General features: G+C 43.3%; 1 protein-coding gene and 1 long non-coding RNA gene across 2 annotated transcripts in view; one reads left to right on the plus strand and one right to left on the minus strand.

Moving 5' to 3' along the window:
- Positions 1-1,159, minus strand: part of LOC122161231 — a 4,231-nt gene extending 3,072 nt beyond the window's left edge. Inside the window, exons 1-2 of the long non-coding RNA XR_006169127.1 lie at positions 999-1,159; positions 779-861 (exon numbers count right to left, since the gene is read on the minus strand). This is a non-coding gene — a long non-coding RNA (uncharacterized LOC122161231). The remainder of the gene's footprint in view (positions 1-778; positions 862-998) is intronic.
- CAB39 (calcium binding protein 39) overlaps positions 283-27,835 on the plus strand; it is a 36,694-nt gene continuing 9,141 nt past the window's right edge. Inside the window, exons 1-3 of the mRNA XM_042820465.1 lie at positions 283-415; positions 15,323-15,479; positions 23,529-23,693. Coding sequence (XP_042676399.1) covers positions 15,366-15,479; positions 23,529-23,693 — 279 coding nt within the window. The 5' untranslated portion in view covers positions 283-415; positions 15,323-15,365. The remainder of the gene's footprint in view (positions 416-15,322; positions 15,480-23,528; positions 23,694-27,835) is intronic.

The raw sequence follows: 27,835 nt of genomic DNA on the forward strand, positions 1-27,835 counted from the left end.
GCGCGGTGAGGCGGCGGCGGGCGGGTCCGGGCGCTCGGAACTTTCCCCGGGCGGCTCGTGCGGGCCGGGCCGGGCCGGACCGGACCGGGCACGGCGCTTCTCAGGGGCGGCGGCGAGCTGCGTGCCCAGGCGCCGGGCCGCCGTGGGCCGAGACGGCAGGGGGTTCCGCTCCGGGCTGCCGCTGTCGGGAGTGCGGGCTCGGAGCTCCCCTTTGTCGCTTCCTTGGCCGTGTTTACGGGCCCAGGCGCGCGGCGGGCACGGTGCGTTCCTCGGAGCGTCCGGGTTTGAGGCCTCTTCCTACAATTGTTCCCGGTTGCTTTGGGCCCCGTGCAGAAGTAGCGGCGCGAGGGTGCAGCTCAGAGCCCGCTTAAGCCAGCACGCTGTGATCCGTATTTGCCACGGAAGGAAAAAGTTGGTGCGTTTGTTCGTTTTCCTGCAGTCCCTCGGTGATGTGCTGCTCGCGTTAAAGCTAGGAGATATTCTGGGTTGTTTTTTTTTTTTTTTTCCTTTTTCCCCTTTTTAAAACTAAAATTTAATTATTGTATAAGTCACCATGAAGGTGCACGTGATTTGTTTAAAACCTACATGCTGCCTTATGGGAATGGTGTGATTTCATTTGTTTGGTGAGTCAAAGAGTCAACGGCATGACCTGGCCCATGCAGTTTCAGTGGGGCAGGTAACAGCGCTTAGGGAAGCAGTTTAAGTGTCGACCACAGGTGAAATCTGATTAGCATCAAAACATTGGTGAGTTTTTTTGTGTGTGTGGTTTGCAACCTACCTATCAGAAGCTTCAACACAAGGCCGGTGTTTTCCTTCCAGCAGTGCAGCTCATCTCCAGGAAGCATCTCTTCCTTTTCAGTGCTAGAGTGCATGAAATCATACGGTGTCAGAGGAAGTGTCACATCCTGAGCTCACACCTTAGCATCTCGACTTGGAAATGATAGATTTTTACCACTTAAAACGCTGTGTGCCTGTAGTTAATACCCACTCCCTAGTACCTGTTGATGTGGCATGAGCCTTTAACTGGAGAGGAAAAAGGCCAGGAATTACTGTGAGATCCAGAGTGAGCACGGCACCTGCTTTGGTGTCAGAAGTCCTGAGCAGTGACAGCCCAGCTGAGCTGTAAGAACGGCACGATGCCCCTGGCACCGTGTCTCACTGGGATCCTGTCTGTCACTGACTCACTGTTGTAAGAGCATTATATTTTACAATTAGCTTCGTGGCTGTCTTGTGACATGGGAAGCTATTGACTCAGCCAGGTAGCGCTGGCTGGGCTGAAGTCTGCTTGAATGCTTATCTTGATGGCAGCGTGGCACAGGTGGTGTTAGGGGTTTTCTTTGTCAGGCTGAGAAAGTGCCTTAAGACGGGTGGAGATTGTGTCTGGAGTTTGTATGTATGCAATAGCATGCTGCTGAATGTTTCTAGGCGCTGATAGTGTTGATCTTTCAAGTTAATTGCATTCTCTTAGATTGACTCGGGGTTCTGAAACCTCCCTACCTTCCATAGGCTTTAAAACCTGCGTACAGATAGAGAAGTGTTGAAAAGCAGCGCTGCAATGTAGAATTGGTGCTTCTTTAGAGGGTCTGTATTTATACAAATAAAGGAGACTAAGCAGAAGTGCCAGCTGAGTAACACTTTGTGACAATATGTCTTTGAGAGATAATTGTGTTCTTTGGGTTTTATCAAGTGCAGACAAATGTGTATTCCTGGGGGGGTGTGACAGTATTAAGAGAACTCCACCTCTTGGAATTTCTTGATTGCTTTTCAGAAACGTTTATGCAGGAGGGAATGGTATCCATTTTGCATTCTATGGTGGAAGTTAATGAGTTTGTTTCTTAGTAATTAACTGATAGTAGTCAAGAGAGGCTTTACTGTTGTGCTGTACTTTGCTACGCTTTTCAGCTTTTTTAAAGGCGCTTTTGTGAATGCTGAAATTACTGACCAATGTCCTCGCTTCTGAATCCGCTCTGGACTATTTGAGTTGTTCCAGAACTGTCAATGAATAGTTTGCAGCCTTGATATCTGTGGAAAATATTTCTGCAGGCTTTGATAGTCTCTGCTGTGCGCTCAGAGGCTCGAGGCAGGGGCAGGAAGGCGTTGGCATGACCTTCTGAATTCCCTCCTGGCCCTGCTTTTCTGTAATTCTGACACTTTCTGATACGGTTTAATTACAAGAGCAGCTATTAAAATATGATTACCACGGTCTAATTGGAGACATCTTGCAGCTTTCTATCAAAAATAAGGTTTGAGTCATCTGCTTCTTCAAAATTAATAGTGCCACAGTAGCCACCTCCCCCCATCCGAGTGTGAGCACACAGGTCAAATTAGAAGATGATGCTGTCCTCAATTATTTTAGAAGACTTATGGAGGCTTTTATATGCATGCTTCACTGGTGCCTATGGCTTAAGCTGGTGTCATATGAGTTTGGTCTTTCTTTAGCCTGAGCAGATTTTCATGCTTTTGCTGTTTTATTTTACAGCAAAATGGCCCGTGCGTTTGTCCCTGTATAAAGACTCCTCATCAAGAGTTGAGTTGAGGATTGACCCAAACTGGAAACAGCCAAAATGCTGTGTGTGCACAGTAAGAGCTGTGCTCCTTCCTCAGCAGCCTTCATGTGCTGTCTTTCTCAGGCAGCATTAATTTAGAAATAGAAAGTGCATTTCTCAGCTTTAAATAAACAGCAGCAATTTGGTTTTTAAGTCCCTTGTTAGGAGAATTTTAGCTGATATTTCTTAGAGTCAGAAGAGACGCTTTAAACATTCCTCACTGTGGATTTCAAGTATGCTGGAATGAAGCAAACTGTAAGGCCACCCAGGGGAGCACAGAATTGTAAGGGATATCACAGAATGTTGTAGCCAAGCTTTCTGTTCTTTAGGATTCTGCTCCTGATGAAATCCCTGGCTCGTGTCTGAAGGTCCGTTTGCTTTGTCATTCCTCCTTTCCCTTCAAACACTTGGAGAATTCCTCACTGAGAAGTGAAATGTGTCTAAGGTGAAATACATCTGAAGGCAGTTGAGAAATGGTGAAGCTATAATTAGTGTGGGACAGTATGTTTCACTGAGTTCAGAAACATCCTTCAGTGAAGTTATTGAGCAGTTACTGCTTTGATTTTGAAAGGCTCAGGTATAATCCAACTTCTCACCTAAAAATGGCTGCATTGGTGACAAATTCCCATGGGCTGCTTTAGCTGGGGCCCTTGGGCACGTGTTCATTCTTAGGTACCTGACTTCCCAGCATCCTACTCAGGAAATTGCTTAAAGAATCTGCAGGCCTTGACTTCCCAGTAGAATCGTGCATGGTGCTATCCTGATGCCTGAGCACTGCTGGCAGCTTGTGCTGCTGTTGTACAACTGGGGCAAAAGGTATTTCTCTCATTGTGCTTTGCTTCCATTGCTACGTGTAAAACATGCGTGTCAGTGTTTCAGGAGATCATAGTTCTTGTAGTATATGTCAGAAGATTTATTTTGGTTGATGTGTTTTGTGTTGGAATTACCCACAGTATAGCAATTTGACCTTATCTATTGGCAAAGGAAAAGCAGAAGAAAAGCTTGTTTGCAAAGAAATATGATTTTAGGAAGGAAAACCTGGCAGCTTTTATTCTGTGGAAGCTTTTGGGGTGCTGCCATGCAGTGAAGGTAACGTAAGCACTGGGAAGTGTCTCCCACACGATTTGTGAATGCATCACTCTTCTAACCTGTAACACCTGCTGCTCGAGTCCTCAGTTTCTGCTCAGCAAAGGTTGGCAGTGAGGGAGGAACTTTGCAGGGGGATTTAAAGAGAGGTCTTGTCATGGAGGGCTGGGACCCTTTCTTTGGAGGGCTTTGTTCAGTATCTTGTTAGAAACATGTTGAGGAAGTTAAGCTCATCTCTCAAAAGTTGACTGAGAAAATCAGAACTTCGATTTGCCTCACTTCTGATACGGTACCAAAAGTTTGATTCATTGGTTTTCAGTTTTTTCAGCAGGACCTTTCGTTCAAGTTGTGCACAGGAGCGCACTCAGAGAATGGCATTTTAGTGTGTGATGTTGTGTGCCAGGTTGTCTGCTAGAGCTCCTGAGTGCTTTCACAGCTGCTTTCCCAATGGCTTCCATTCACGGTGGGTTACCTTGTAACCCGGTGTATCTGACAGGTGCTGTGAGGTGGGTGTGCAGCTGGTGACTTTCTGCACTGCGTTGACAGGACAAGGGAGAGCAGTTTTAGACTGAAGGGGGGTGATGTAGATTAAATGTTAGGGGAACTTTTTCACAGAGAGGGTGGTGAGGTGCCGCCACAGGCTGTCCAGAGAAGCCAGGGGTGTTCTGCCCCTGGAGGTGCTCCAGGCCACCTTGGGTGAGACCCCGGACAGCCTGAACTGGAGACCCAGCCCACAGCCGGGGTGGGAACTGGATGGTCTTTGAGGTCCCCTCCAACACAGCCGTTTTAGGATTACAGGTTTCCCCTGTGGCCAAGTGAGATGGGCTTTCTCTGTGGATAACATGGCTAAGAGTCAACAGCGAAGGAACCTTCTTGAAAATACTGAGTTTTCTGAACAAGTGTTGTTCTGCACACGGTCATATAGGCTTGTAATCTCTAAGAAAAGCAGTATATTGACTCATCAGTATTGACTAATATGTTTCCGTTTTACATCTCTAATTGACATTGAGCAATGTTTAAGCTCTGCTCACGCAGCAGCAGGGTGGAGCTGGAGTAAACAGCGTTCTGCTGGGAGCTGCCTCCATTCACAGGGCACTGGCATGGCTGTGCCATCCTGCTCTGCGACACACACCCACATGTCACAGCAAGGGATCAGCATCCCTGGATCCAAGAAAGCCTCTTTATTGCAGGGATCCAAAAGAGTCACAAGAGCTGTGTAGCCACAGCGCAGGGTCAGACGGTTGGGAGGGTGACAAACCTATGAGCGTATTGAAGTTTTGAATTCTGTGAAAGACTTTTTGTCTGCTTTCTTCTTTCTTCACTTAGAAAAACATGTTGATGTGTTTATTCCTTCATGCCTGTGTGTATCTGCTTTTATCTAGCTTAAAGGAAAAGGAGTTCTCTTTACTTTCCTTCTTGCTGGGAACTTCTGTGTACATGTGTGTGCACATATGGATGAACAAAAAACATAGCAGCCATATAAGCGTGGATTTATGATGCATCTCCAACAGAACATCATATTTTCCCTTTGGCACTGACTGCACAAGGCTACTTGCTTGCTGTAGGAACTGCACTGCTTTGCTGCATTTGAGTCCTTAGATTAAATGTGAAGATGAGTTGTGCCCTCACTGGTATTGGCGGGGCATCCTTGGTGTATTTTCCAAGGCTGAGAACTTAACTGTGGCAAATCTGGGAAGAAATTTCAAATCTGTGTTTCAGAATGAGCTCTTTAATGAATGAGGAGAAGGGCTGTTAGCCATGAACACAGAACTTTGAATTTCTCTGTGTTACTTTTAACTGTCAGAAATCATTACAAGCAGTTGTCAGCAATCCTTACACACAAGTCTTAGCGCAGCAGAAGTTACTGCAACTTATCTCTAACTGGGAGCATTGTGGAATTGTACTTCCAGGATTTATGTCAAAACAGAAAATCTGGCTTTCCGTGAGGTCTGCAGGTTAGCTAGCCAAATTAAACAATCAAAGCTGTTGAATAATTTGAGAGTTTACCAAGGCTGTGAATTCTGATAGCTGCATCGTTTTTGTTTCTCGAGGCTCTTGTTGTAGAACCTGGTTTCCTTGGCTAAACTTCTGGAGACGATAACCTCTGTTGGGTTTGTCTTGGTGGTTTTCTACAGTGACTGCATTAGAGAAAGGCTGGGAGCTTGTATTTTAAAAATTGTGAAACAATGCTAGTTCCTTTCTCCAGCCCAGCTCTTGGAGGCAGATCAGATAACTGAACTCTGTCCCTCAGTGATGATTCAGGTGTGGTAGGTGGGTTGGCATTTCGCTGTGTTAGTTGGGCTGGTATTAGTTGCTTCCTGACTTCCTACCTGCTATCTGTGGTAGCTGTCAGACACTTTTGATTTGCAAACCTCCGAATGCTTTGCAGGAGAGATACTGACTCCTGGATAGAAAATACCAGCTATTTCTAGGGTTGGTCTTAGTTGCCTCTGGTGCCTTGTGAGTAATCAGAATGACTTGATTAAGTTGCCATGAAAAGAGCCTGGGCAGATCTTTGGGAGCAGTCTAGATCTTCCCCCTTTCTTGATTCCTGTGCTGCATAGCATTTCCTAGCATGGATTGAGTGGTGAAGATGAAACTTCCTCCTCTCTGCCACAAAATATGTGCTACAGTAGGAAAACATGACAGCTTAAAGTTCTGATTCTCACTGCTGATAGTTCTCCTAGCGCAAGCATGCATCATCTTTGGCCTTTAAGTATGTGTTCCTGTGCTCTGCCCCAAAGGAACACACCTGTCTTGGTGTTCTAGGCAGCTTTAGATGCAGCATCATTTTGGAATTTCTTACATGGAGTTTCTGTATCACTTGGTAGGATGCTGTGAATTAGAGGTTGCTGTTTTGCTGTTTTCCTGGGTTCTACTCTTGTAAATGCAGTGGCATCTTGCAAGCAAGGAGGTGTGCATCTCAGTGCCACAGATGTGTTCTGGCCTATACTGTGTCTTGGTGTTATTTTTTGCTGTTTCAAGTGAAAGCTAATCCTTCATCTTGAGTATTCAGTGAGAAGAGCCTGGCTAGCCTCTAGATTTTGCTGATTTTGCTGATCTTAGCAATGTTTTCCCCCTCTGTCATACTGTCCTTGATACACTGTGCTCAGGAAGAAGCAGAGATTTTGATCTGAGAATAAGCAGGGCAGAAGTTCCTTTTGAAGAAAATTAGTTTCACATCCAGTTTGGGCAGCGTGGACACTGGGTTTGAGGTGGTGAAGGAGAGAGCACCAGGACAGTGCTAGCACAATTGCAGATACAGTGGTCAGTAGGTTGGTTGATTGGTTTTTTTCACTCATGCAAGTTGTATCTCCACTGCTATGGTTTAACAAGGCAGCTGTATCAGTAAACTCTTTGTATTGTCATCAGAACTGCATCTTAAGTGCCAGAGCCTGGAGCAGAAATAAAGGTTTGGCAGAAAGCAAGTTCATCAAATGAGTGGCGACTTTATGGATCAGTTCAGAGACTGCCTGTGCACCAGCTCCTTGTGCTTGTTAAGAGGTGATGGAAGGAAAAAAATAACCAAATAGTTTTTCCCTTTACTGAATGGGGATGTGATGAGCTAGAAGGGAGGAATTCACAAACATGGTGGGGTCATGCTTGTGAGCTTGTTTATCGATTACCCCCTTGCAGTGCTCTGACTCATGTGCGGCTCCCATCGGTTATTGGCCAGGAGTTCCCTTGCAGAGGAGATGTAATCATTGTGTAGGGTGCCAAGTTCTCTCCGTTTGATGTAGCAGGAATCAACTTGGATTCATGAGAGCTGATCTCAGAGTAAGGTACATGTTAGTCTTTGCGTCGTGCCAGTAGGGTCTCAGAGGAGCTGCAGATGGCAGAATGGTGGTGCTGCTTGAGGTGCGTGCTGTTGTGGGTCTCTGCCCTCCTGTTAGAAGAATGCACAGAAGAGAACCCAGAGCCATTAAGCTGCCCTTGACCACATGTCATCTCTGCTGGTTTTGAAGTGACTGTTGGAACTGAGGTGAATTGTACAGTGTCCTAACAAAAAGAGCCTTTAATTGTGAGCTCCCAAATCTCTTCTTTCAGAAGGGAAGCCGTGACAGACAGAGCACATCAAAGCAGTCAGTAGGAATCATTTAGGTAAGGTGGGCACTCCCTGATCTGTCTTCTCACGTCTTAAATCAGTGGTGTTAAGATGTTCCTGTGCTATGTCTGGATTGTTGATCAGTAGCCCATTAACATAATGTTTTAACGTTGTCATTCTTCAAGTGATCTTTTTCCTGTCCAAGTTATGTTTATTACAAATGCTGTCATTCTTCAGATAAATTACATGGAGAGCTGTGATGGGTTTTCTTAAGTGGAACTGGGCTGAGTATGGCAAGTTTCATACATACAGACCACGAAACTTGGTCTCCAAAGGAACTAAGGGAACTGTAGGCAAAATGTTGTTCATTTTCTTGATGTTATTTTAAAAAGTAATACTAAAGCAGAGTTCTTGCTAATGAAAATTGCATCATTCTTGTAGTTTGATCATTCTCAGCTTCTCTTAAAAAGAAACCATCTCTCAAAAGTGCAAATGCATTTACATCTGTCTTGTATTGATGCTTAGCATTGTCAGCCTCCTTCCTCAAGTAATTAACTCATGCTATAGATGATCTGTTTTCCTTGTGCCCATTGCACCAACTTTCTATCTTAAAAACAGAGCCCTGATGCTGCAGTGCCAGCAGGGTTTCCTGCACTTGTGCAGTTTCTGAGTTAAAACTTCATGCAGTTGTATGTAGTTACTGAAACATCACATGTAGACCATACTGCAGCGTGTGAAGGCAGAGATTAAACTGCAGTGAACTTTTTGCCACTTTCTTTCAAAATTAACCCCTAACTGCATATTAAAAAAAACAAAAAACAAACCCACCAAAACAAAGGAGACTTTTGCTTTTGCATTTTTGCTTCCAAGGGTGAGTAGAATGGCATGTACATAATTGCAGCCTTTTTTATCATGGAAGAAATATTCTGGGTTTTGTGATGATGTGATGAAGGCATCTGGGGACTGACTGCAATGCCATTATGAGAAATGTATTTGACTTTCCACCTGGCCAGAAGTGGACTTGCTATTTTACTGCATTTATTGAAGTAAGTTCTTGCTTTTTATGTAGTGTGTTTGAGATACCATTTACTTTGTGTATGTGTGTGTATATGTGTCTATATTAAGCTTACCAAGGAATGGGTGAGGCATCTGCATGCTTCTCTGTATACCATATTGCTGTATAGCACTAAGGTTTGTGGGGAAATGAATGGGTGGGGTAACTCCAAACTGCACACCAGGGAAAGAAGCTGAGTCATAAGATTTCCTTACATATGGAGAAAGAACTAGGATTTCAGATACTGAGCATTAGTACTAACGAGCTTTTGTGCTTGTGCTGGATCTCTGAAACCCCTTAAGTACAGCAGCCTTCTTTTAAAACAATTCATATTTAGTTTCTGCAAAAGCTTTGTGGCAGTGTGTTAAACTGCAATGATGCACGAGCACCAAAGCTGAGCTCAGTCTGGGGAGGCTGCAGTGGGTGAGCAGGGGCTAATGGAAGTGGCTGCCCTGTCTCCCTAGCAGGATGCAGATGTCTGCTGGAGAAGCAGGCTCTCAAAGAGGAATAAGCATCAGAAAAGTAATTGAATGGCAAGAGAGAAGTCTGCTTAATGAAGGGAATCAGCTGGCGCTCAGTGCTAAAGAAACAAGCAGGGCTGTGAACTGCTGGGGACTTAATTAGAAGGAAATTTTCACAAAGGAAGAAGCTGTCTCATATTATGTGTCTCATTCTTACATAGACATTTATTTTCTGATTCTCCATCTTTTCTGAATCTATTGAACTGGTCTATTCTGTTCTCTCAATTGTTCATCCTATTAGAGCAGAGAATGGTCAGGATTTTCATTTTTCTCTGAAAGGAGTTATAATTCTGAATTTTTTTTTCTGAGTTTTCATCTTTAAATGGGTGAGACCACGAATAATGCTGTAATGCAGAATTGTGAAACTGCTTCAGAATCAGCCTAAAGCTTCTGTGTGCTGCAGTTAATGGCACAAGTTAATGGTGGATTTTAAGGAAGATGCTGGTGTTTAATGACAAGCAGGAGGCATCAGCATGAGATGAACATGCCTGTCTCGTGCAAAGACAACGTATGTATAAATTCTGTTCCTCACAAGATGTCAGAGCAGTCCAGACTGTTCTAATGCTGGAGCTGTTGAGCAGATCCTGGTGGGAGTCAGTGGTGCTTCAGGTACACGGTGTGCTGGAGGTGTGACTTCATGCATGTGAGATGGCCAGTGTAGGCCTTGAGTCCGTGCTTTAAAATTGCCTTGGAAATGCTGGGAAGATGTGCAGAAGTGTTTAGAGAACAGCAAAAATGCCTCAGAGTTGTAGTGTGCTCCTACAGCAGTTGGAAGTGCCACTAATTGCTATTTACAACCGTAGCCATTTTGTTAATGGCATAGTTCTGCAGGCAGAGCCATGGTTATACCAAATAGTTCACTCTGGAGCTCCCAAATAGTTGGAGGTGTGGGTTATCCTCTATCAGTCCCATTTCCTGCATGATAGGGAGGTTTTGCTTGTGTTTTGTATTAGCAGATTATGCTGCTGAGATGTGTTTGAGTGAGAGATGCTCATGCTTCAGTTTGGTTAGCTCACCAAAAAGAGAAATGAGAAATGGTTCAGGTGCAGTGCCTGGGCTCTAGAAAGCCACTTGATCTTGTGGAAAATGCTTCTCCAGAACCAGGGTATGGAAAGACACAGCGAGCAACAGGAAATGAAAAACATGGAAGGTGTTTTAATGATGAATGAGAGTACCCAATTTAAATGATATCCTGAAGGAATGATGCATACTGCCTCTGGCCAGCTGCTCTCGTGCAGCTAGGGGTGGTGCAGCAGTTTGAGGGGTGCAGCCGTTTTGGGGCCGTGCAGTGCCCAGAGGCTGGCAGTGCTGGGCTGTGGGGTGGCACTGGGCACTGCCTGCCTGTGCAGAGCTACAGGAAGATGCTCGGGATGTTGCTACAGCTGCCTGCCAGAATAAGGGTGACATTCTGTCATCCTGTGTGGGAAGGCTGCACCGCTAATACCACACCATGTCTGTCTTTGAAGTTCTGGGGTACTTTTTTCCTGAAGAGTATGGCAGCTCGCATAAACACTGATTCCTGGATCAAAGCAGTGGCTGTCAGGCTCCCTCTGATCACCAGGAATGTCTCAGCGGAGCAGTGCTTTTAAAAATGCATCATTTCTCTTTTTTCTGTTCTTGTTATTCCAATCAGCCTTCAGAGTGGTGATTTCTAAGTGACCTGACCTTACCTAATAAGGCAAGATAAAGCTGATCTATGGTGGTGGTGTTCTTCATACTGGCTTTCTGAGGTCCTTAATGCAGGAGGTACATGAGAAAACAAGAAGTTCTTGCGATAATTCAGTTCTATAGGGACACACGTGCTCCTGCTCCATCAGACTGGTAGTACAAGCATACTTCTCTTCAATAAGAGACAGCAAGTTTTGTCAGTAGCAGGTTGGTGAATTGTTGGTCACAGGGTGGACCTCGCTGTTTGTTCTGATTGCAGGCATTTTGTCTTTGCAAATGCATTAAGTTATGTATTTGTATTTATTGAAGACCATCCCTGTGTGCTGTTAGCACTGCTGTATGAACACGCATAGGATGGGAGTGGAGCCTCCCCTGGTTACGTGGGCTCCTTTGCCTTGGGAACCCAAGTGGTTGGCCCTGTTGAAGCTGTTAGATCTTGAGTGGTTTTCTCCTTGCTCTGACTACGTACCACTTGGATGCTGGATGTGCATTTTGAGTGGGCCTGAGTTTGTTAACACGCAGCCACAAGGGGCCTGAAGGGGTTTTTTGCTCCTCCCTCCTCATTAATAGAAGCAGTCACCCAAACTCTCCTCATGTGAACAAAGCAGCAGGCTCTAGCTGAACACTTAATGTACCACAGACTATTTTAAGGGAAGCAAGAGTAATACGTGTAATACTGTGAGGCCTAAAATAGAGCATGAAATTAAGGTTAGTGTCCCTGGCTGTTTCACAACATAGGCAATGAGATTTTTCTGTACAGCACTCAGGTAGCACTGGCTGAAAGACCAAGAGGGCAGCATACATGTTAGGAGGCAGTGAGCGTGGCATGGCCAGCCACTCTGCAGAGGTGTTGGTGCGGCCTCCCCTGCGGTGTGCTGTGCAGTTCTGGGCTCCATGACCTAACAAGGAGCTTAATTGGAAACAGGAGTGCATGCTTCTTACAGCATGCTTCATTTAAAGCAAAAAACCAAAGCTTCTCACTGCCGAGAAAGCATGGCTTGTACTGTAACACTTGTACTATTGTATGGGCAGCATGGTCTCTTACCCTTCGCATAAGAGAAAGATCCCAACTGGAAGAGAAAAGACTCTGGGCTACTGCATCTATTTTTTGAGAATTAAAATGTATTTAAAGATAGAGATTTTGCTTATCATGCTCCTGTATTTGCTCCTGTAGCAACTTCTTGGAGCAGGTTGTCCACACAGAGAACCAAATGTTTTTAAGCATTATCTGCAGAGTTACAAATAATAATAATAAATGTTTTATATGGAGCATATGAAATTGGATTTAATTTGTGTGGTCAGCAGCGACATAGAAAGCAAACTGCAGGTGGATCCTGCTGCATGGTGGAGTTGGGATTCCTGTGCAGGTGAAGCAGGGGTGCTGCTGTGCCATGGTGTCCAGAAGCCCAGCTGTGCTGGTGCAGCTCTGTTGGCTGCATGCTGTGCTGCTGTTGGACAGCCCCAGTGGGTTTGTGGAGTGCTAGAAGGCTTCTGCCTGTGGCTGCAACACCAAAACTTTGAGGACCCTCTTTTTGTTGGCTTTGCCACGCTTGAATATTGGTGAAATGAAAGGCGTGCCTAAGGAGTCCCGAGATTTGTAAAATCCTGCCCAGGGTCCCTTCCAACAAACAGCTGAAGGCAGGGAGCTCTCTGGGAAGGTGAGGGAAAGCGAAGGAGCCTGACAGAGCACCAAGCCATCCATGGACTTGCTGCAGCTTCTGGGTTCCCTTTGTAAAGCTACAGTTAAAATTCTGTAATGAGTTCACAGAAGTCCAGGTGCTGGGGATGTGAAACAATTACCATTTGACACCAAGCGAGGTCTGTTCTTCAGTTATTCACAGAAAATGTCATTTGATGTTGCTTCCTTTTTTTCACTCTGCAGATGTGGGTGGTGGCAGCTCTTTCCGATCTCACACAGATGTTGGCATTGTCTATTGTTGCAGGGTGTTGGTGTGGCTTTGCTAGGCTGAGGAGGGAACAGTTGGTGTGTGTTCTCAGAGCCTCATTAAGCACATCTCTGCGAGACAAGGGGCTGCCCAGCTTTTCTTGGCAGCATGGGCACAGGTCTGTCGGTGCAGTTTTGCTTCAGGGTTGGTTGGATCTTCAGTCTTGAGGCCTCAAAGGATGTTCCTGACACTGCGTTCCGTCAGGTAATACGTGTGAAATAGAAATAATATTTATTCCGTTATCTGGAATAAATGAAACACCTTGAAGCAAAATGCCACCTTTGGCATTTGTGTGTGGATTGCCTTCTTGCCATTGTTTTCTAAATCGCTTATGAGAAATTCATTCAGAAACGTACCTGATTTGGGAACGACACTTAGTATAAATGCATACTATTATTAATTGATTATCTTCTAATAGATCTGCTGGTAGATGAAGTTGTTTATGACTTATGCATACGACTTACGCAGACGCTGGCACGTTTCATAAGTCAGTGCTGGACTATTTTTAATTTGAAGAAGCAGTTGAGCAGTCTCTGGAGGGAAGTCCCGTTTTGCAAGCTTAGACACTGGGCAGATCTTAACAACAGATATTTGCTGTTGTTCTTTGTATGTTATGTCTGTTATCCATGTTGTCTTTTAGATTAGAAGTAATGTAGTTGTGACCAAGAAATGAATGTGGACAGATGTTTTCTGTGTTCTGTTTATTCTCTATGTGTATTGCTGTGGTACTCTAATTGTTTCCCTTATTTTTATTCTCTTAGAGAAATGCTTAAATTCCTATGACTCTTCCTTTCCCCCCCCCGTTCTTCCATTCACATGTGATAAAGTTGAGGCATGACATCCTCTTGCCTAAGGAGTGATGTGTGGTTGGTTTCTATCTCCTGGGGAATCTGGCTGGTGCAGAGAGCACAGGAGGCATCTGTGATCTGGAAAAGATTGGTAGTTGGTGGATGGATCTTGCAGCTACCTTCATGCTGTTATTTTACCTTTCATCTGCAAGTATTCCCATTTAAAGAATGACCTAACTTGGACCTTTTGTCAGCTGTGCTAGGCCATTGGCAGGTGTGAAATGGTGAAGGCAACATCTGTGCAGCTGCTTTCCTGATGCGTGTTTTTATGGACACTTGGCAGAAGATTGGGTTACTTCTGTCCTTCATCTCTTAACTGCTGTCCTTGGAGCAGCCCAAATGGTTTGCGTTAAAAATGGGCATAACTTAAAAATAGTGTAAAATCAATATCTTAAATTCTTGCGTAACATGATTGGATCAGATCAGGTTTAATGAAGTTCACAGCAGATGAGCCAACGTTTGAATCAAGGATCAAAGTACTTGGTGTTAGATAAGAAACTTTAACGTTATGATTGGCTCGTTATTAACCTCGCTGGCGTTGCCTGAGTGCAGAACTTCAGGCTAATATCCCTTCTTTGTAATGACAGTTATCTGTGCTCTGTCAGCTCTCACTGGCTTTTGTGTCCAGCCCAAGCAGAGCTGGCAGCATTTTGAATGCAGGATTTCCTGTTCTTCGCTGTCTAGATTAGAGTTCTAGAAGTGTATTCATTTGTAAGAAATTTTTATTGTCGTTAAAGTGGAGGCATATGTGTTTAGTAACAAAAGCTTTGGAACACACATTTATACTAATAATATTTGTCTATTTTGTACACAGAAGTGAATATATGTATATATGTAAATATACAAAGGAACAAATGTACTTGGTTGCAGATGCCAAGTATTATAGTGAAGGAAAATTGCTACCATTAAGTTTGAAAAAGGTGGATTTGATGTTTAGTTGTAACATTTCTGTGTGCCTTATTTAAGCCCTTGCTAGTGATGACAAAGTTGGCTTCCCTTGAAACGAGTCAGGAAGAGACAGTATTTCAGAATGAGATTGCAGCAATATTGGCATGAGAAAGTCAGGGCAGAGCAAGTGTTACAACCTACGTGAGAGCTGCTGCCTGCAGGCTCACCTGCACCGAGCTCTTAGCTCCTGCACTAAGTAGGCCTTGCTGTCAGCTTTGCTTTTGTTTGTGGAATGAGTGTGGATAAAAGTCTGTACCTGGACAGTCATTGCAGTGCAGCCGAGGCACAACGCCTTGTGTCAAATATCTAACATAAAAACATATTTTGCTTGATGGAAGTGATTACAATAACTTACATGTGTTAGTCTCTCCTGTATGGGGCTTCTTTAACATATGTGGCTTTGGATGTAGTTAATGTACTCTTCAATTTCTTCCTGTAACATAAAGTAATTATTTTAATGTGAATTGTTGGTTTCTGTATTTTGTGCTACGGGAATCAGAGGCACAGTTAGCATATAGATTTGTGATGGTAAGCTCTAGTTGAACTGTCAAGGGTGGTTATTCCATACATGAATGCCTTTGCTGAATTCTCTTCATGTGTGTTGTTACAGTGGCCTCGTGCTTCCATTTATGACATGGTTTTTTTCCCTTCCTTTTCCAGGTGAAGCAGGAGCTGTAGAAGGAAGACCTGGTGGCTTGCAATCATGCCGTTCCCCTTTGGCAAATCCCACAAGTCTCCTGCAGACATAGTGAAGAACCTGAAGGAAAGTATGGCAGTTCTAGAAAAGCAGGATATATCTGACAAGAAGGCAGAAAAGGTATGGTTGGGACTTTCAAGTTGCTAAACAGTAATTAAATGGAAGAAAACAAAAAGGAAATTTACAGCTCTTTGCCTGAACCAGTTAGGATTTTTTTATACTCTGATAAAGGACAGGCTATGATGTTCCTTTGAAATGGTGTATTTCGTGTTGCTTGACTTTTCACTTTTATACCACTGGCAGCTGTTGTGATACTTAAAATATTTGTCTTGGAGTTGTAGGACATTGCAGGTGTTAACAAGCAGTTCACAGTCATACAGCGTTCCCATGCTCGTGCCCACTGTAGTAGCTTTACTGCTGTGCTTCTGTGCTTGGCTGTGTGAGTGGTCACAGGGCAAAGTGGCTCTGTTAGCAAAACCAAGTTCTGAGTTTTGAGTCCCTGTGACTCTCAGTGGAGTGTATATACTTGCATCTTCTCTTTCCCTTTCCTGTGAGCTTTTTCTTCAGCCCACAAGAAGATGGTAAGGTGTAAATTTCCTGTACTACTGCAGTGTCCTTTAAATAGGGTGGTTTGCTACTTCAGGATCTGTACCTGTTTTTCAGGATCTCTACCTTGTAACAGTCGTTTACTTCTCAACTGGTAATCTTGATAGCTTCATTAACAATTACCTGCAGATTCAGCCTGCATTCAGCTGCTTCCTACCTACCGACTTGTCTAAGAGGGGGTTATTTACAGTTCAGATAAGTTTCCTTCAAGCTCAGTACCAGGGCATAGATGCCAACACCTCTTAAAAAAAAAAAAAAAATCCCTCAAACTGAAGCACAAAATAAAATGACCCCCCTCCTCATGTCTGCCAGCTTTTGAAGCAGGCTATGCTACGCCCCTTGAATCCTCTCCCAGCGGTAGCTGTTTTGTTAATGCCATTCTTGGCATCCTTGCAGAGTTGAGCACAGGAGTTAGTCACAAACTTTTCCAGTATTTCTAAGCACAGTTCAGCCAGCCTCTCCACATTGTTTCATCCAGATTTGGCACTACTGCTGAAAGTGTAAGAGAAGCTGGATTTTAACTGTGTAGCAGCCTTTTCCTGATACTCTGTAGGATCAGCATCTTATGCCCCAGTGCCAGGATGTGATGTGTTCCAGATTTCTTGCAGTGTACATAGTGGTTTTTCCTAGATGCTTTTCTGTCTTGCTAGGACTTTGTGGTCTTGTGCGAGTGCATGCTCTTGTCTTGTTCTGTTCTTCATCCTAGCTCATGACAGAGCATTAGCACAAAAGCAGGGAGGGTTTTCATTAGCTGCTGCTTTTCTTCTTTCTCTATTAAAGACATCTGCCATGAGAGGATGGGTAGGTGCGTTCTGAGGAGTGTGAGGATGAGATTTGGCACTGCCTCCTTCATGTCAACCTCACTGTTAATTCCTGGAGATGTAGCTCGATGTTGAAGTCTGTACTCTTTAGTGTCATCTTATTGTGTAGATGTCTAATAAGAAACAGGCCAGCTTCATTCCTTTGTGCATAGCTGTGCACTGTATCACATGCCTTGTTCTTGATGCTTTAACTACAGATTATTACATACAACTGGCTTCTTGCTGGTCTTTAATCCCATACCTCCATCTTCTTTAAAGACCTCATCTATGAGCCATCTTTGACAAGAAATAATGTGCTAAGCCTGTATGGCTTCATTCTGTATTTTAAGAGGCTATACACTTTGCACGAAGGAGGAAAGACAAGACGAGTTCACCAGGTTAGATGTGAGAAGGGTTAAATACTGACAATCACAAGGCTGAGGTGGGTGGTGCTGGTCTCTGTTATCCTCATTATTCACCAAAGAGATCAGCTGGTGAATCTGAATTTTCACAACGCCCGTTCCTGTGTGTCCTTACGTGGGTTCTTCAGGAAATAATTGTTTTGTTGGCAAGCCAAGACTTCTGTGAAGGTGACTCTGGCTGTAGCAGGTTATCTCGGGTTCTTAGATAGTTTGCTGGTTTGACAGAGAAAGCTTTTCATTATATTACAAGCCAGTCATATCTTCAGAGGTCTAACTGATTAAACATGTTGATTTCATGCCCACTTCCTATCCAGTCTGTTAGTGCTTTTGTAACCAGTCAGGTAACAGTGAGCTTTCAGGGCTGAGTATCATGCTGCATATGCAGTGTTCCTTACTTTCTGTTGTGAGAACACCCCTTTGGGTGTCTTCTGTGCCTGTGTTACTTGTCCTACACTACATTGTATCTTAAATGAAGTATATACACAGTTGCATATCTTTATTGCTCTTGAACATGAAGAATTTAAATTATATATATAAATTAGACTGTGGATTTTTCAGCATTCGTTGACGTGAACTGAACATTTCAAAATTAATCATTTTAAGTATTTCTTATACAAAATTAAGTTCATTGTATTGTTTTATATGTTATTAGCTTCCAAAGACAAACCAGTGCTTTTCTACTGCAGTATGACTGTTTGCTTTTAATATGCAGTTCAGGGTAGTTCCTACCATGCAGTAGCAACTCAGTGCTGTTCTGTTATGCAGAGGATGTGCTCTGACAGTTTCCAAGCATGCTTGGAAACACAGATTTGTAAATAAGAATTATGTTAATAACTTTCCCTAGAAATTAAATCTGTAATTAATTACCATTTTTAATACCTTGGATTATTTGAAGAGAAAGATCTGAGAAACAGTAGTGGTCATGATGCATCTTAGGTAATTATGAAACATTCTACCCTGTAATACTGCAAAATGTGCTTTATAAATAAAAGCTTGAAGCTTGAGAAATGAATTCCAGCTGCATGTTAATCTATATGTTTTTGAACTGTGCATGTACAGGAGAATTAACCAGGTAGTTCTCCATGTTATTTTGAAACATTGTTTAGGTTTGCAGTATGTACTTGGAAAATGAGATTGGAAGTGTCTGCAGAAGCCAGACTGTGCCTCACTGCTGACAGTGCCTCCCATACCATGGCTGTGACTGCTGGCTGCAGTTTGTTACTTAGGACACAGGCAATAGATGGCCAACTTTTATTCTATTTGAAGGGTAACTTCAGAAAGTTGCAAAGACAAGTTCTTTATATCTGGAAAATGTTTAACTGTTAGTTTTCCTTCTCTTGCTTTCTTCTTTAGAAAGGAAAAATCTTTTCGTGTAAGTGGGACCTGCTCACAGAATATCACAGAATATCACAGAATCACCCGGGTTGGAAGGGACCTCAAGGATCATGTAGTTCCAACCCCCCTGCCTAGCAGGGCCACCAAACACACACATTCAGATCAGGTTGCCCAGGACCCTGTCCAACCTGGCCTTGAACACGTCCAAGGACGGGGCATCCACAACCTCCCTGGGCAGCCCGTTCCAGGGCCTAACCACTCTCCTTGTATAGAACTTCCCCCTAACATCCAACCTAAATCTTCCCTCCTTCAACTTCGATCCATTTCCCCTAGTCCTGCTGTTGTCAGCCCTTTTGAAGAGTTTACTCCCCTCGTGGGTGTAGGTTCCCTTCAGGTATTGATAGGCTGCAATGAGGTCACCCCGCAGCCTTCTCTTCTCCAGGCTGAACAAGCCCAACTCCCTCAGCCTGTCCTCATAGGGGAGGTGCTCCAGCCCCCTGATCATCTTAGTCGCCCTCCTCTGGACCCTTTCCAAAATCTCAATGTCTTTCTTGTACTGAGGGCTCCACACCTGGACACAGTACTCCAGATGGGGCCTCACAAGAGCCGAGTAGAGAGGGACGATCACCTCCCTGTCCCTGCTGACCACCCCTCTCCTGATGGAGCCCAGGATCCCATTTGCCTTTCGAGCTGCCAGAGCGCACTGCTGGCTCATGTTCAGTCTCTCGTCCATCAGGACCCCCAGGTCCTTCTCTGCCGAGCTGCTCTCAAGGACCACTCCTCCCAGCCTGTACGGGTGCCTGGGGTTCTTCCGGCCCAAATGCAAAACCTTGCACTTTGCCGTGTTGAACCTCATTAGGTTCACCCGAGCCCAGCCCTCCAGCCTGTCGAGGTCCCTCTGAATGGCATCCCTTCCTTCCACCGTATCAACCGCACCACTCAGCTTGGTGTTGTCAGCAAACTTGCTGAGGGTGCACTCAATTCCCTCATCGATGTCATTAATAAAGATGTTACAGAGCACCGGTCCCAAGACAGACCCTTGGGGGACACCACTTGTTACCGGCCTCCACCTGGACATAGAGCCATTGACCACCACCCTCTGTCTGCGGCCTTTCAACCAGTTTCTTACCCATCGGGTCGTCCACCCATCAAATCCACTTCCCTCCAATTTGGAGATGAGGATGTGGTGGGGGACCATGTCAAAGGCCTTGCTCAGGTCCAGGTAAATGACATCAGTCGCCTTCCCTTCGTCCACCAATGCCGTCACTCCATCATAGAAGGCCACAAGATTAGTTAGGCATGACCTTCCTTTGGTGAAGCCGTGCTGGCTGTCTCGGATCACATGCTCATTCTTTATGTGATCGAGCATGTTGTCCAGGAGGATCCGTTCCATGATCTTCCCAGGCACGGAGGTGAGACTCACCGGCCTGTAGTTCCCCGGGTCCTCCCTGCTCCCCTTCTTGTATATGGGAGTGACGTGACCCTTCCTCCAATCATCCGGGACCTCACCTGAGGTCCCGGATGACTCATGCACTCATGAGCTATTGCATTAGTTAGTAGTTTATTCTCATCTCTTCTTCCTCTTTGGCTCACGTTAGCATTTATTTCTGTGCTGTCATTTCATTTAATTTGTGGCACACATTTACTGTCTTGAAGGTAAACATTTACTCACGTAATAGACTTGTTCTTCCCTACTCTCTGACCTTGTGTTAACCTGCTCATGCCAGCTTCAGTTTTGGCTTTCTGGTGGTAGTTTCAGCCACGTTGTTAACTCCTGCAGGTTGACTGTTACAAAAAGAGGAAAAAAACCCAACAGCACAGATTTTTGGCTGAAATGAAATTTAGAAAGTTACAGTCTCTCTAATTTAACCAGCTCAATTCAGTGGACAGAATAGTACAGTATGCTTCTTTATATGATTCATCTGTCAGATTACAATATTATGTCATGGTGCCAGAGATGAAGGTTGAGATTTTATTCAGTGAGCTAACGCTGAAATTTACAAAGCAGTAGAATTTTACATTTGCTATGCACATTTCTGCATTAATTCGTGGTTGAGAGAAAACTAAAGGTTAAGCACTCTTCCTTGCCAACTGCTGTGGGCTTTGGTTAACAACTCAAAGGATCCAGCAAGGGGCAAAGGTTGTTGCTATTTATTTATTTATCATTGTTGGAAGTAGGGAGTGAAAAGACAGCCTTCTCTTCTAATGGCACTGGGCTCTTTGTGGCAGATGTCTGCTGACAACTGGTGCAAGCATTTTTTGCCTTTAACCTAGTGGCATGGATATACATCATCATGCATTTTACAGAACTGCATGCTGTGTTTTTGTAAGAGTTTCAAAAACCAATCCGTTTAAACGGAGTTATTAAAATAGTATTTGCTGCTTTTGGTAATTTTGTAGGCTAGAAAAAATGATCTCTAAACAAAGGCTCAAACCTATGAGGTTGTTTACAGTTTTTTGTGAACGTTTTCATTAGTAATGCAGTTTTTGTAATCACATTCTCAATGTGGGCAGAACAGCCACAGGCTTAGAGCCTGCTGAGCAGCACTGGTTTGTAAGTTAAGGTGAGTATTTTGTCATAAAACTCAAGTGTTGCTGCTGTACAAATCTAAATGAGGCATTTGGCATTTGGGAAATATCCTGGAGAATGGAATAAACCAAAGTGGTTTGTAGCTGTAAAGACATGCAGCAAATTTTGGAGTGACAGTCATACATATGACTTCATGGAGTCTTCTTTTTAAGCGGTACCTTCCTATCACTGACAAAAGGATAAAGACACAAGAGATTTTGTTTCCTTTTCTTCCATTTTTAGTTCTGTAGTCTGACTTGTCTTTCTCTGACACCACTGAATTTTAAATAATGTCACAGCATTTTTGTTTAAGGCTCTGCCCCATGGTTGCTCCTCCTCAGTATTGAGGATCTGTATAGTAAACATGCATTCTGTATATATAACATACACCCTGTTTATGTTACATTAGAATGTATATGATTAATTCCACTTTTTTGAACTTGGGTTGGATTTTGTTGTTTGTTTTTAATGAATTTCATTGTGCATTTTGATTTTCCAGGTGCTTTTTCCTGCCAAATGAAGGCAGCACACTGGACAATTGTTTTGGTATCTGTACATTAGGATGCAATGCTAGGTAGCCTATACAAGCAATACTAGGTAGCCTTTCCTTGTCTGTCATGAATTTGTAAATTAGTTTTTCACTTAACTCTTGACTTGATATTTACTGTAGCATTACATTTTTAGGTGTAACTAACTAAATTCCATTCTGCATCTGAAATACTTTTAACTGCAGACATGTCCTCAGGGTTGCCATTGTCCTGCTTAAAACAGCTCCTTGAACCTCAGCATTTCTTCTCCCCTCTTGCTTTCTAAACTGGTGTGCAGAGACAAACTACAGTAGAATTCTTTACTGTTTCTTTTCTTGGGAGCAGTGCTTCAAGGGTATTGCTGTATAGCTCTGTGTTTGACAGACATTCCTCTTCTTTTCCTAGCAAAGATGCATTTCTTCTGAATTATAAAGAAATAGAGCAGTTGTGTGGCATAATATGGCAAGCTGGCTTTCTACTTCTATAGGGGATGCTATGAGTTAAAGCAGTCAGAATGAACACTTGCTTCTTGCTGTGTTGCTAACAGCGTGCAGAAAATCCTGTGCAATTGAAATAAAGGAGCAGACAACTGGAAATTAGTGAGAAGATGGAGGCAGTGTGGAGTGGAAAGTTGTGGAGGAGCAAAAAATGATCTGGAGTCTCTTTAAAGGTCACAGGATCCTTACTTGCATACCTAGCAAAGCTGGAATGGCTTTGGCTTTAATAGCACATGGGTCATGCTTGTGCCTCTCTGCATATAACCCACAGATGAGAAATCTTCTGTGTCCCTTACAGGACAGGCAATATCCAGAAAGTTCTCATTCTTTTCCTTTATTAATTTTCCACGTGCTACCAAATGAATGCTTTGGAGTATATGCATACTTGTTGTCAGCTTCATCTAATTACTAAAAATGAGTGCACCCATAGATCATTCATACCTTTTAAGCACGTGAAGAACTAATGTTACGTGGCCAAACCTATTATGTATGATAATCTTTTTTCAGTCTTTTCTCCCCAAGCTATGCTATACAAACATACATATTTAAGATAGTTCTTCCCTCTCCCTTCCAAGATAACTGTGTGTTTTTAAGATTCAGAAGTGGATGTTTAGAAGTGTTCTTGTAGGTTTTTGTTTACTTAAGAGATCTTTGCTTCCACTGCTAGGTGTTGCTCCAGTCCAGCGGAGCTGCAGGCATTCCTTGCACTGGCTTCCCAATGTGGGCAGTCATTCTGGATGTCTTCTGGGCTTCAAATGGGAAGCTTCTGATGCTTCCATTTGCCCCTGTATTGAAGTTTTCTCTGGAAGACCCGCTCTTTGTGGGTGCAGCTGCCAATTTGTTCTTGTATATCGAGGGAACCTGAAGATTGAGTAAGGTTCTCTTGTGCATTTTTCTTTGGAAAGGAAAGAATTCATGCATAGTGACTGTGGTGTGAAGCTGGTATTTGCCAGGAGATCTACTATGTGCAAAATCTGCAGAAGGAGGGCAGGTGTCTCTCTGGGCAGCTTGCTAGACAAGCTGTCTGTGTCATCTCTGTCGTGTCCAGTCTGATCTTCTGTTCTACGGAATGGAAATGTCCATTTCCTTTCATACTGTCACTATTCTTGAGGAGATTTATGAATGGAAGGCTTAGAGGCACTAAAAAAAGAAGAGATTTTACTTTTGATAACTTGTTAATGAAATTGCTTGTCTTGTCTCTGCCTTTTTTTTTTTTTTTTTTTAATAGCACATAACAACCTTTCTTGCAGAAAGATTATCTATTGTTTTCTTAACAGGTTGTCATTTCATGATTTTTTTATTTTTCTCTGTCATGGTAGTGTGCAGTTGATAAGAATAACAGTATGCAGCTACAAAGACAAATGGTGTTCTCTGTGTTCTAACTTCTTTCTTTTTCCCCCCCATTTTCTTCAGGCCACTGAGGAGGTCTCAAAAAACCTTGTTGCCATGAAAGAAATCTTATATGGCACAAATGAAAAAGAACCACAGACAGAAGCCGTGGCACAGCTTGCTCAAGAGCTGTACAACAGTGGTCTCCTTAGTACCCTTGTAGCTGACTTGCAGCTAATTGATTTTGAGGTAAGAAAATTGATATTTCATATACTGTCTGTTTTAAAATGAATGCATCTGAATTCCTGTCATTTCAATTGGTTTTAAATATCTTTCAAACTACAGCTTTTGTTTCTGGCCAGTACAAAGCCAGGAGAAAGGAAACTAAATATTCCAAACTATCTAGGAAACTAAGCAAATACTGAATACAAAATCAGTGAATTTAGGCATGTAATCTGCCCAAAATGGAAGTAGATAAACCACTGATCCAGATGCTATGATTCTGTTAAAATTAGGGCATAATCCTTAATTATTCTACTAATACCACACTGAACACAAGGTACAGTACTACATGCTGTGTCTATATTCTCATCTTGTTAAATTAAATTACTTTGACAAGAAAACAGCCATAACGTTTTTGAAGAATTTTAAGTATTTGAGGTAAAGCTGTTTGTTTTACCAAGTCTTCAGTTTTTCCTCTCTTTAGAAGTGATGCAAGCTCTTTCTTTCTTCTTACTATTTTTTGTTTATGTATTAAAAAAACACAGTATTTTATTGATTACTTCAAAATAGCAACACTTATAGTCAAATATGTCTCTGTACAAACCTCTGTCTGACACTTGTCATCACATCACAGAATCGTAGGGGTTGGAAGGGACCTCCAGAGATCAAGTCCAACCCCCCACCAAAGCAGGTTCCCTACACCAGGTCACACAGGTTGGTGTCCAGGCAGGTCTTGAACATCTCCAGAGAAGGAGACTCCATGACCTCCCTGGGCAGCCTGTTCCAGCGCTCTGTCACCTCACTGTAAAGAAGTTCTTGTGCACATTGGAACTTCCTATGCTGCAGTTTATGGCTGTTCTCCCTTGTCCTGTCTGCTGAAAAGAGCCTGGCCTCACTGCTCTGCCCCTCACATCTCTATAGACCTGGATCAGGTCCCCTCTCAGTCTTCTTTTCTCCAGGCTGAACAGACCCAGTTCACTCAGCCTTTCCTCATAGCAGAGATGCTCCAGGCCCCTCACCATCTTTGTGGCCCTGCGCTGGACTCTTTCCAAGAGATCCCTGTCTTTTTTGTACTGGGAGTCCAGAACTGGACGCAGTGCTCCAGATGAGGCCTCACCAGGGCAGAGCAGAGGGGGAGGATCACCTCCCTCGACCTGCTGGACACGCTCTTTTTAATGCTCCCCAGGATGCCATTGGCCCTCTTGGCCACAAGGGCACACTGCTGGCTCATGGCCAACCTGTCGTCCACCAGGACACCCAGGTCCCTCTCCGCAGAGCTCCCCTCCAGCAGCTCATCCCCCAACCTGTACCGCTGTATGCAATTCTTCCTCCCCAGATGCAAGGCTCTACACTTGCTTTTGTTAAACCTCATCTGGTTTCTTCCAGCCCAGCTCTCCAGCCTGTCCAGGTCTCGCTGAATGGCAGCACAGCCTTTAGGCGTGTCAGCCAATCCTTCCAGCTTTGTATCATCAGCAAACTTGCTGAGGGTGGCCATTATCCCCTCATCAAGGTCATTGATGAAGATGTTGAACAAGACCAGACCCAGCAGTGACTCCTGAGGAACACCGCTGGTTACAGGTCTCCAAAAAACATGACATAGGATAATTCAGTTCCCAACTCCGTAGAGAGAAATCACCCTGTTTAGTTATAAGGAATTGCAGTACAGTTGGATTTTTCTGTTTTCTCTGAGGTCCCACAAGAACTGTGTGGCTGTCCAGGAAAGAAGCCAAAGCTCATGTATCACACTCCACAGCCTTGACCATAGAGGCCATACCACTTAAGACTGCTTAAAGACACTATTGTTCATGACCAAGTTGTTCGTGATGCGAGCAGAACAGTTTCAAGTCCTATTGCAGTTTGGCATTCCCCAAATAATAGCTTTCTTCCCTGTTCTTTTCCTCTCGCCCCTCCACCCCACCCATAACTGCCTCTGATTTGTGTTTAATTGTAATTTGGTTGTTTTTTTTCCTCTACCCACGCAAATGTTTGCAGCAAACATAAAACGTTCAGGCTGTTAAGTAAGCAAGGAGACCTGGGAAAGTTGGGATACAGTGTTGAAATATGACAGCCTTTAATTGCCAAAGAAAGGAAATCATGAAACGTCATCTGGATTCTGCTGAACTCTAGATTCTTATCAGCTTCATGTTTACTCAGCTCAGTTTTTAGAGAAGGAAACATTCATTATCTGCTGGTGATGAAGAATGATAACAATTTGTACAGGCTTGCTCTCATTAAAGAGGGCTATTCATTTTGTTCTAAGGGGACTTTAGAAGATTGCAAGTAGTTTCCTGCTTTAGACTTTCTGCTACTTTGTTACACAAGGATATTATCTTTTCCCCTTGAGAAACAGGTCATTCACATTGCTTTCTAGGCTGGGACTTGTCTGCTTTTCAAGGATGGGATCTGGCACACTGTCCAGCTATTGTTTTTGTTAGAGTTAATGTCAACACACCTGTGCCCCAGACCTGCACTGGCTTCTCATCTATGACAAAGTCATCAGATGTTGGCATTCATATCACAGAACTCTATGATATGGAATTTTCTGTATTTGAAATAATTTTTCTATTAAAGAGAGAGAGAAAAACTTTATTTCCTGCTGGTTCTCAAACTTGAAGGTTTAGTACTTCCTTTGCCTCTCTAAAGCTTGAAATTATTCAAAGATGAAGGAAATACTGTCTCTTTTTGGTCAAAACTCTGTTCTTCTTGAAGATGTCCTTGGTGGTTGCTGAGCTAATAGAGAAGGAACCATTTACTCAGACTCTTGAACTACCTCAAGTGTACTTCAGTGTGAAAAGAATGGTTAAAAAAACACAAAAACACTGTCAAAAACTTAATGTTTTTTAATCTTGTAATTAGAAACTGTGACTGTTGGAATCTTGCTGGGTATAAAGGCCTGTTTAAAATGATATTTGTACCTGGAAGTTTTCTTTCCAAGTAGAGCAGTGAACAAAACCATCTACTTAGCAAAGTTACGGAGTTTCCAGATATCTCCCCACTGATCTGTGCTGGCGTGCCCATAGGAGAGGTGGCATCCCTTGCAGAATCGTATTCTTTGTTCTTGCTTTTTTTGAAATGGAAGGGGGGGGGGGAACAAAAAGCAAACAAAAACGCCTTTTGCATGAGGGAGCCTGAATCCTTTTGCTGGGAAGACAATGGCAGCACAGTTGTACTCTCACCTCTTGCAGTCGTGACTACTGGCACAAGGGTTGGTGTCTGTTTGCCCTTGTTAGCCATGAGGTCACTTAGCAGTGGTGCTGCTTAACAATGAGTAGGCTTGGGGTCACTGTGTACCACTGTCACTTCACTTAGGTGAATAATAAGGAAATGCTGTTTTTGCTGCTGAATCCAAAGGAAACTGTGAGATGCAGAGCAAAATTGGCAATGTTAGTGAATGAGAGTTGATGACTATATTATGTGGAGGTTGAGTAAAGCAGTTTCTGGAACACTGCTCTACTCAGTTCAGAACAAAGAGTGCTGGTGTTGCTTTGGGCTGGCTTGCAATTGTAATTGAGAAAACAAGCATTTACAAACAAACTCTTATATCCTGAAAACAACAGACCCTCAAATGCTCCGTGGTAATTCACAAACATGCCATTTGTAAAACTGTAGCCCTCCTATGTTTGTTACAAACATTTGGAGTTTTTTTCCTTTTTTTCCTTACAGTCTTCTTTATGTTGATACAAAACTGAACTAGTTTTGAATAATTGCTGTTGTTTCTTAAATGGTTGCTAATTACATATACCCTAAATTTTACTTGATAACTTACTAATGTGACATGTGGTATTTATAACGCTGGGTAGATAGAGATTGTCCAGAAAAATGGTTTGTGTGTGTTCTTTGTGTGTCTGACACAGGAATCCTTCCTGTGGAGTTGCTTAACAGTGTTATTTGCAAGTCTAGGTGTAGCACAAGTTTGCCTGACGTTTTTTTGGATTGCAGCTAACAGGACGTAGCCTTGAAGTTGTCTTTATGGCAGTTTCAGATTGCAAGTTAATTGCACAAATCTAGGTTTTAAATGATGCATGTGAATGATGGAGAAAGTGCTTATGTTTATGATCAGCTTCTTGTCTGTACCAGTTTGGCATCTTTAGCTGTGTTCTGACATGTCTGAGAAGAAGTAAATAAGAAGCGTATATATATTCAAGATAACTTTTTCAGCTACTTTATGC

This window comes from Centrocercus urophasianus, unplaced genomic scaffold, assembly GCF_019232065.1.
Source record: "Centrocercus urophasianus isolate 14NV4802_14NV808 unplaced genomic scaffold, USGS_Curo_1.0 seq_19, whole genome shotgun sequence".
NCBI classification, from domain to species: domain Eukaryota; kingdom Metazoa; phylum Chordata; class Aves; order Galliformes; family Phasianidae; genus Centrocercus; species Centrocercus urophasianus.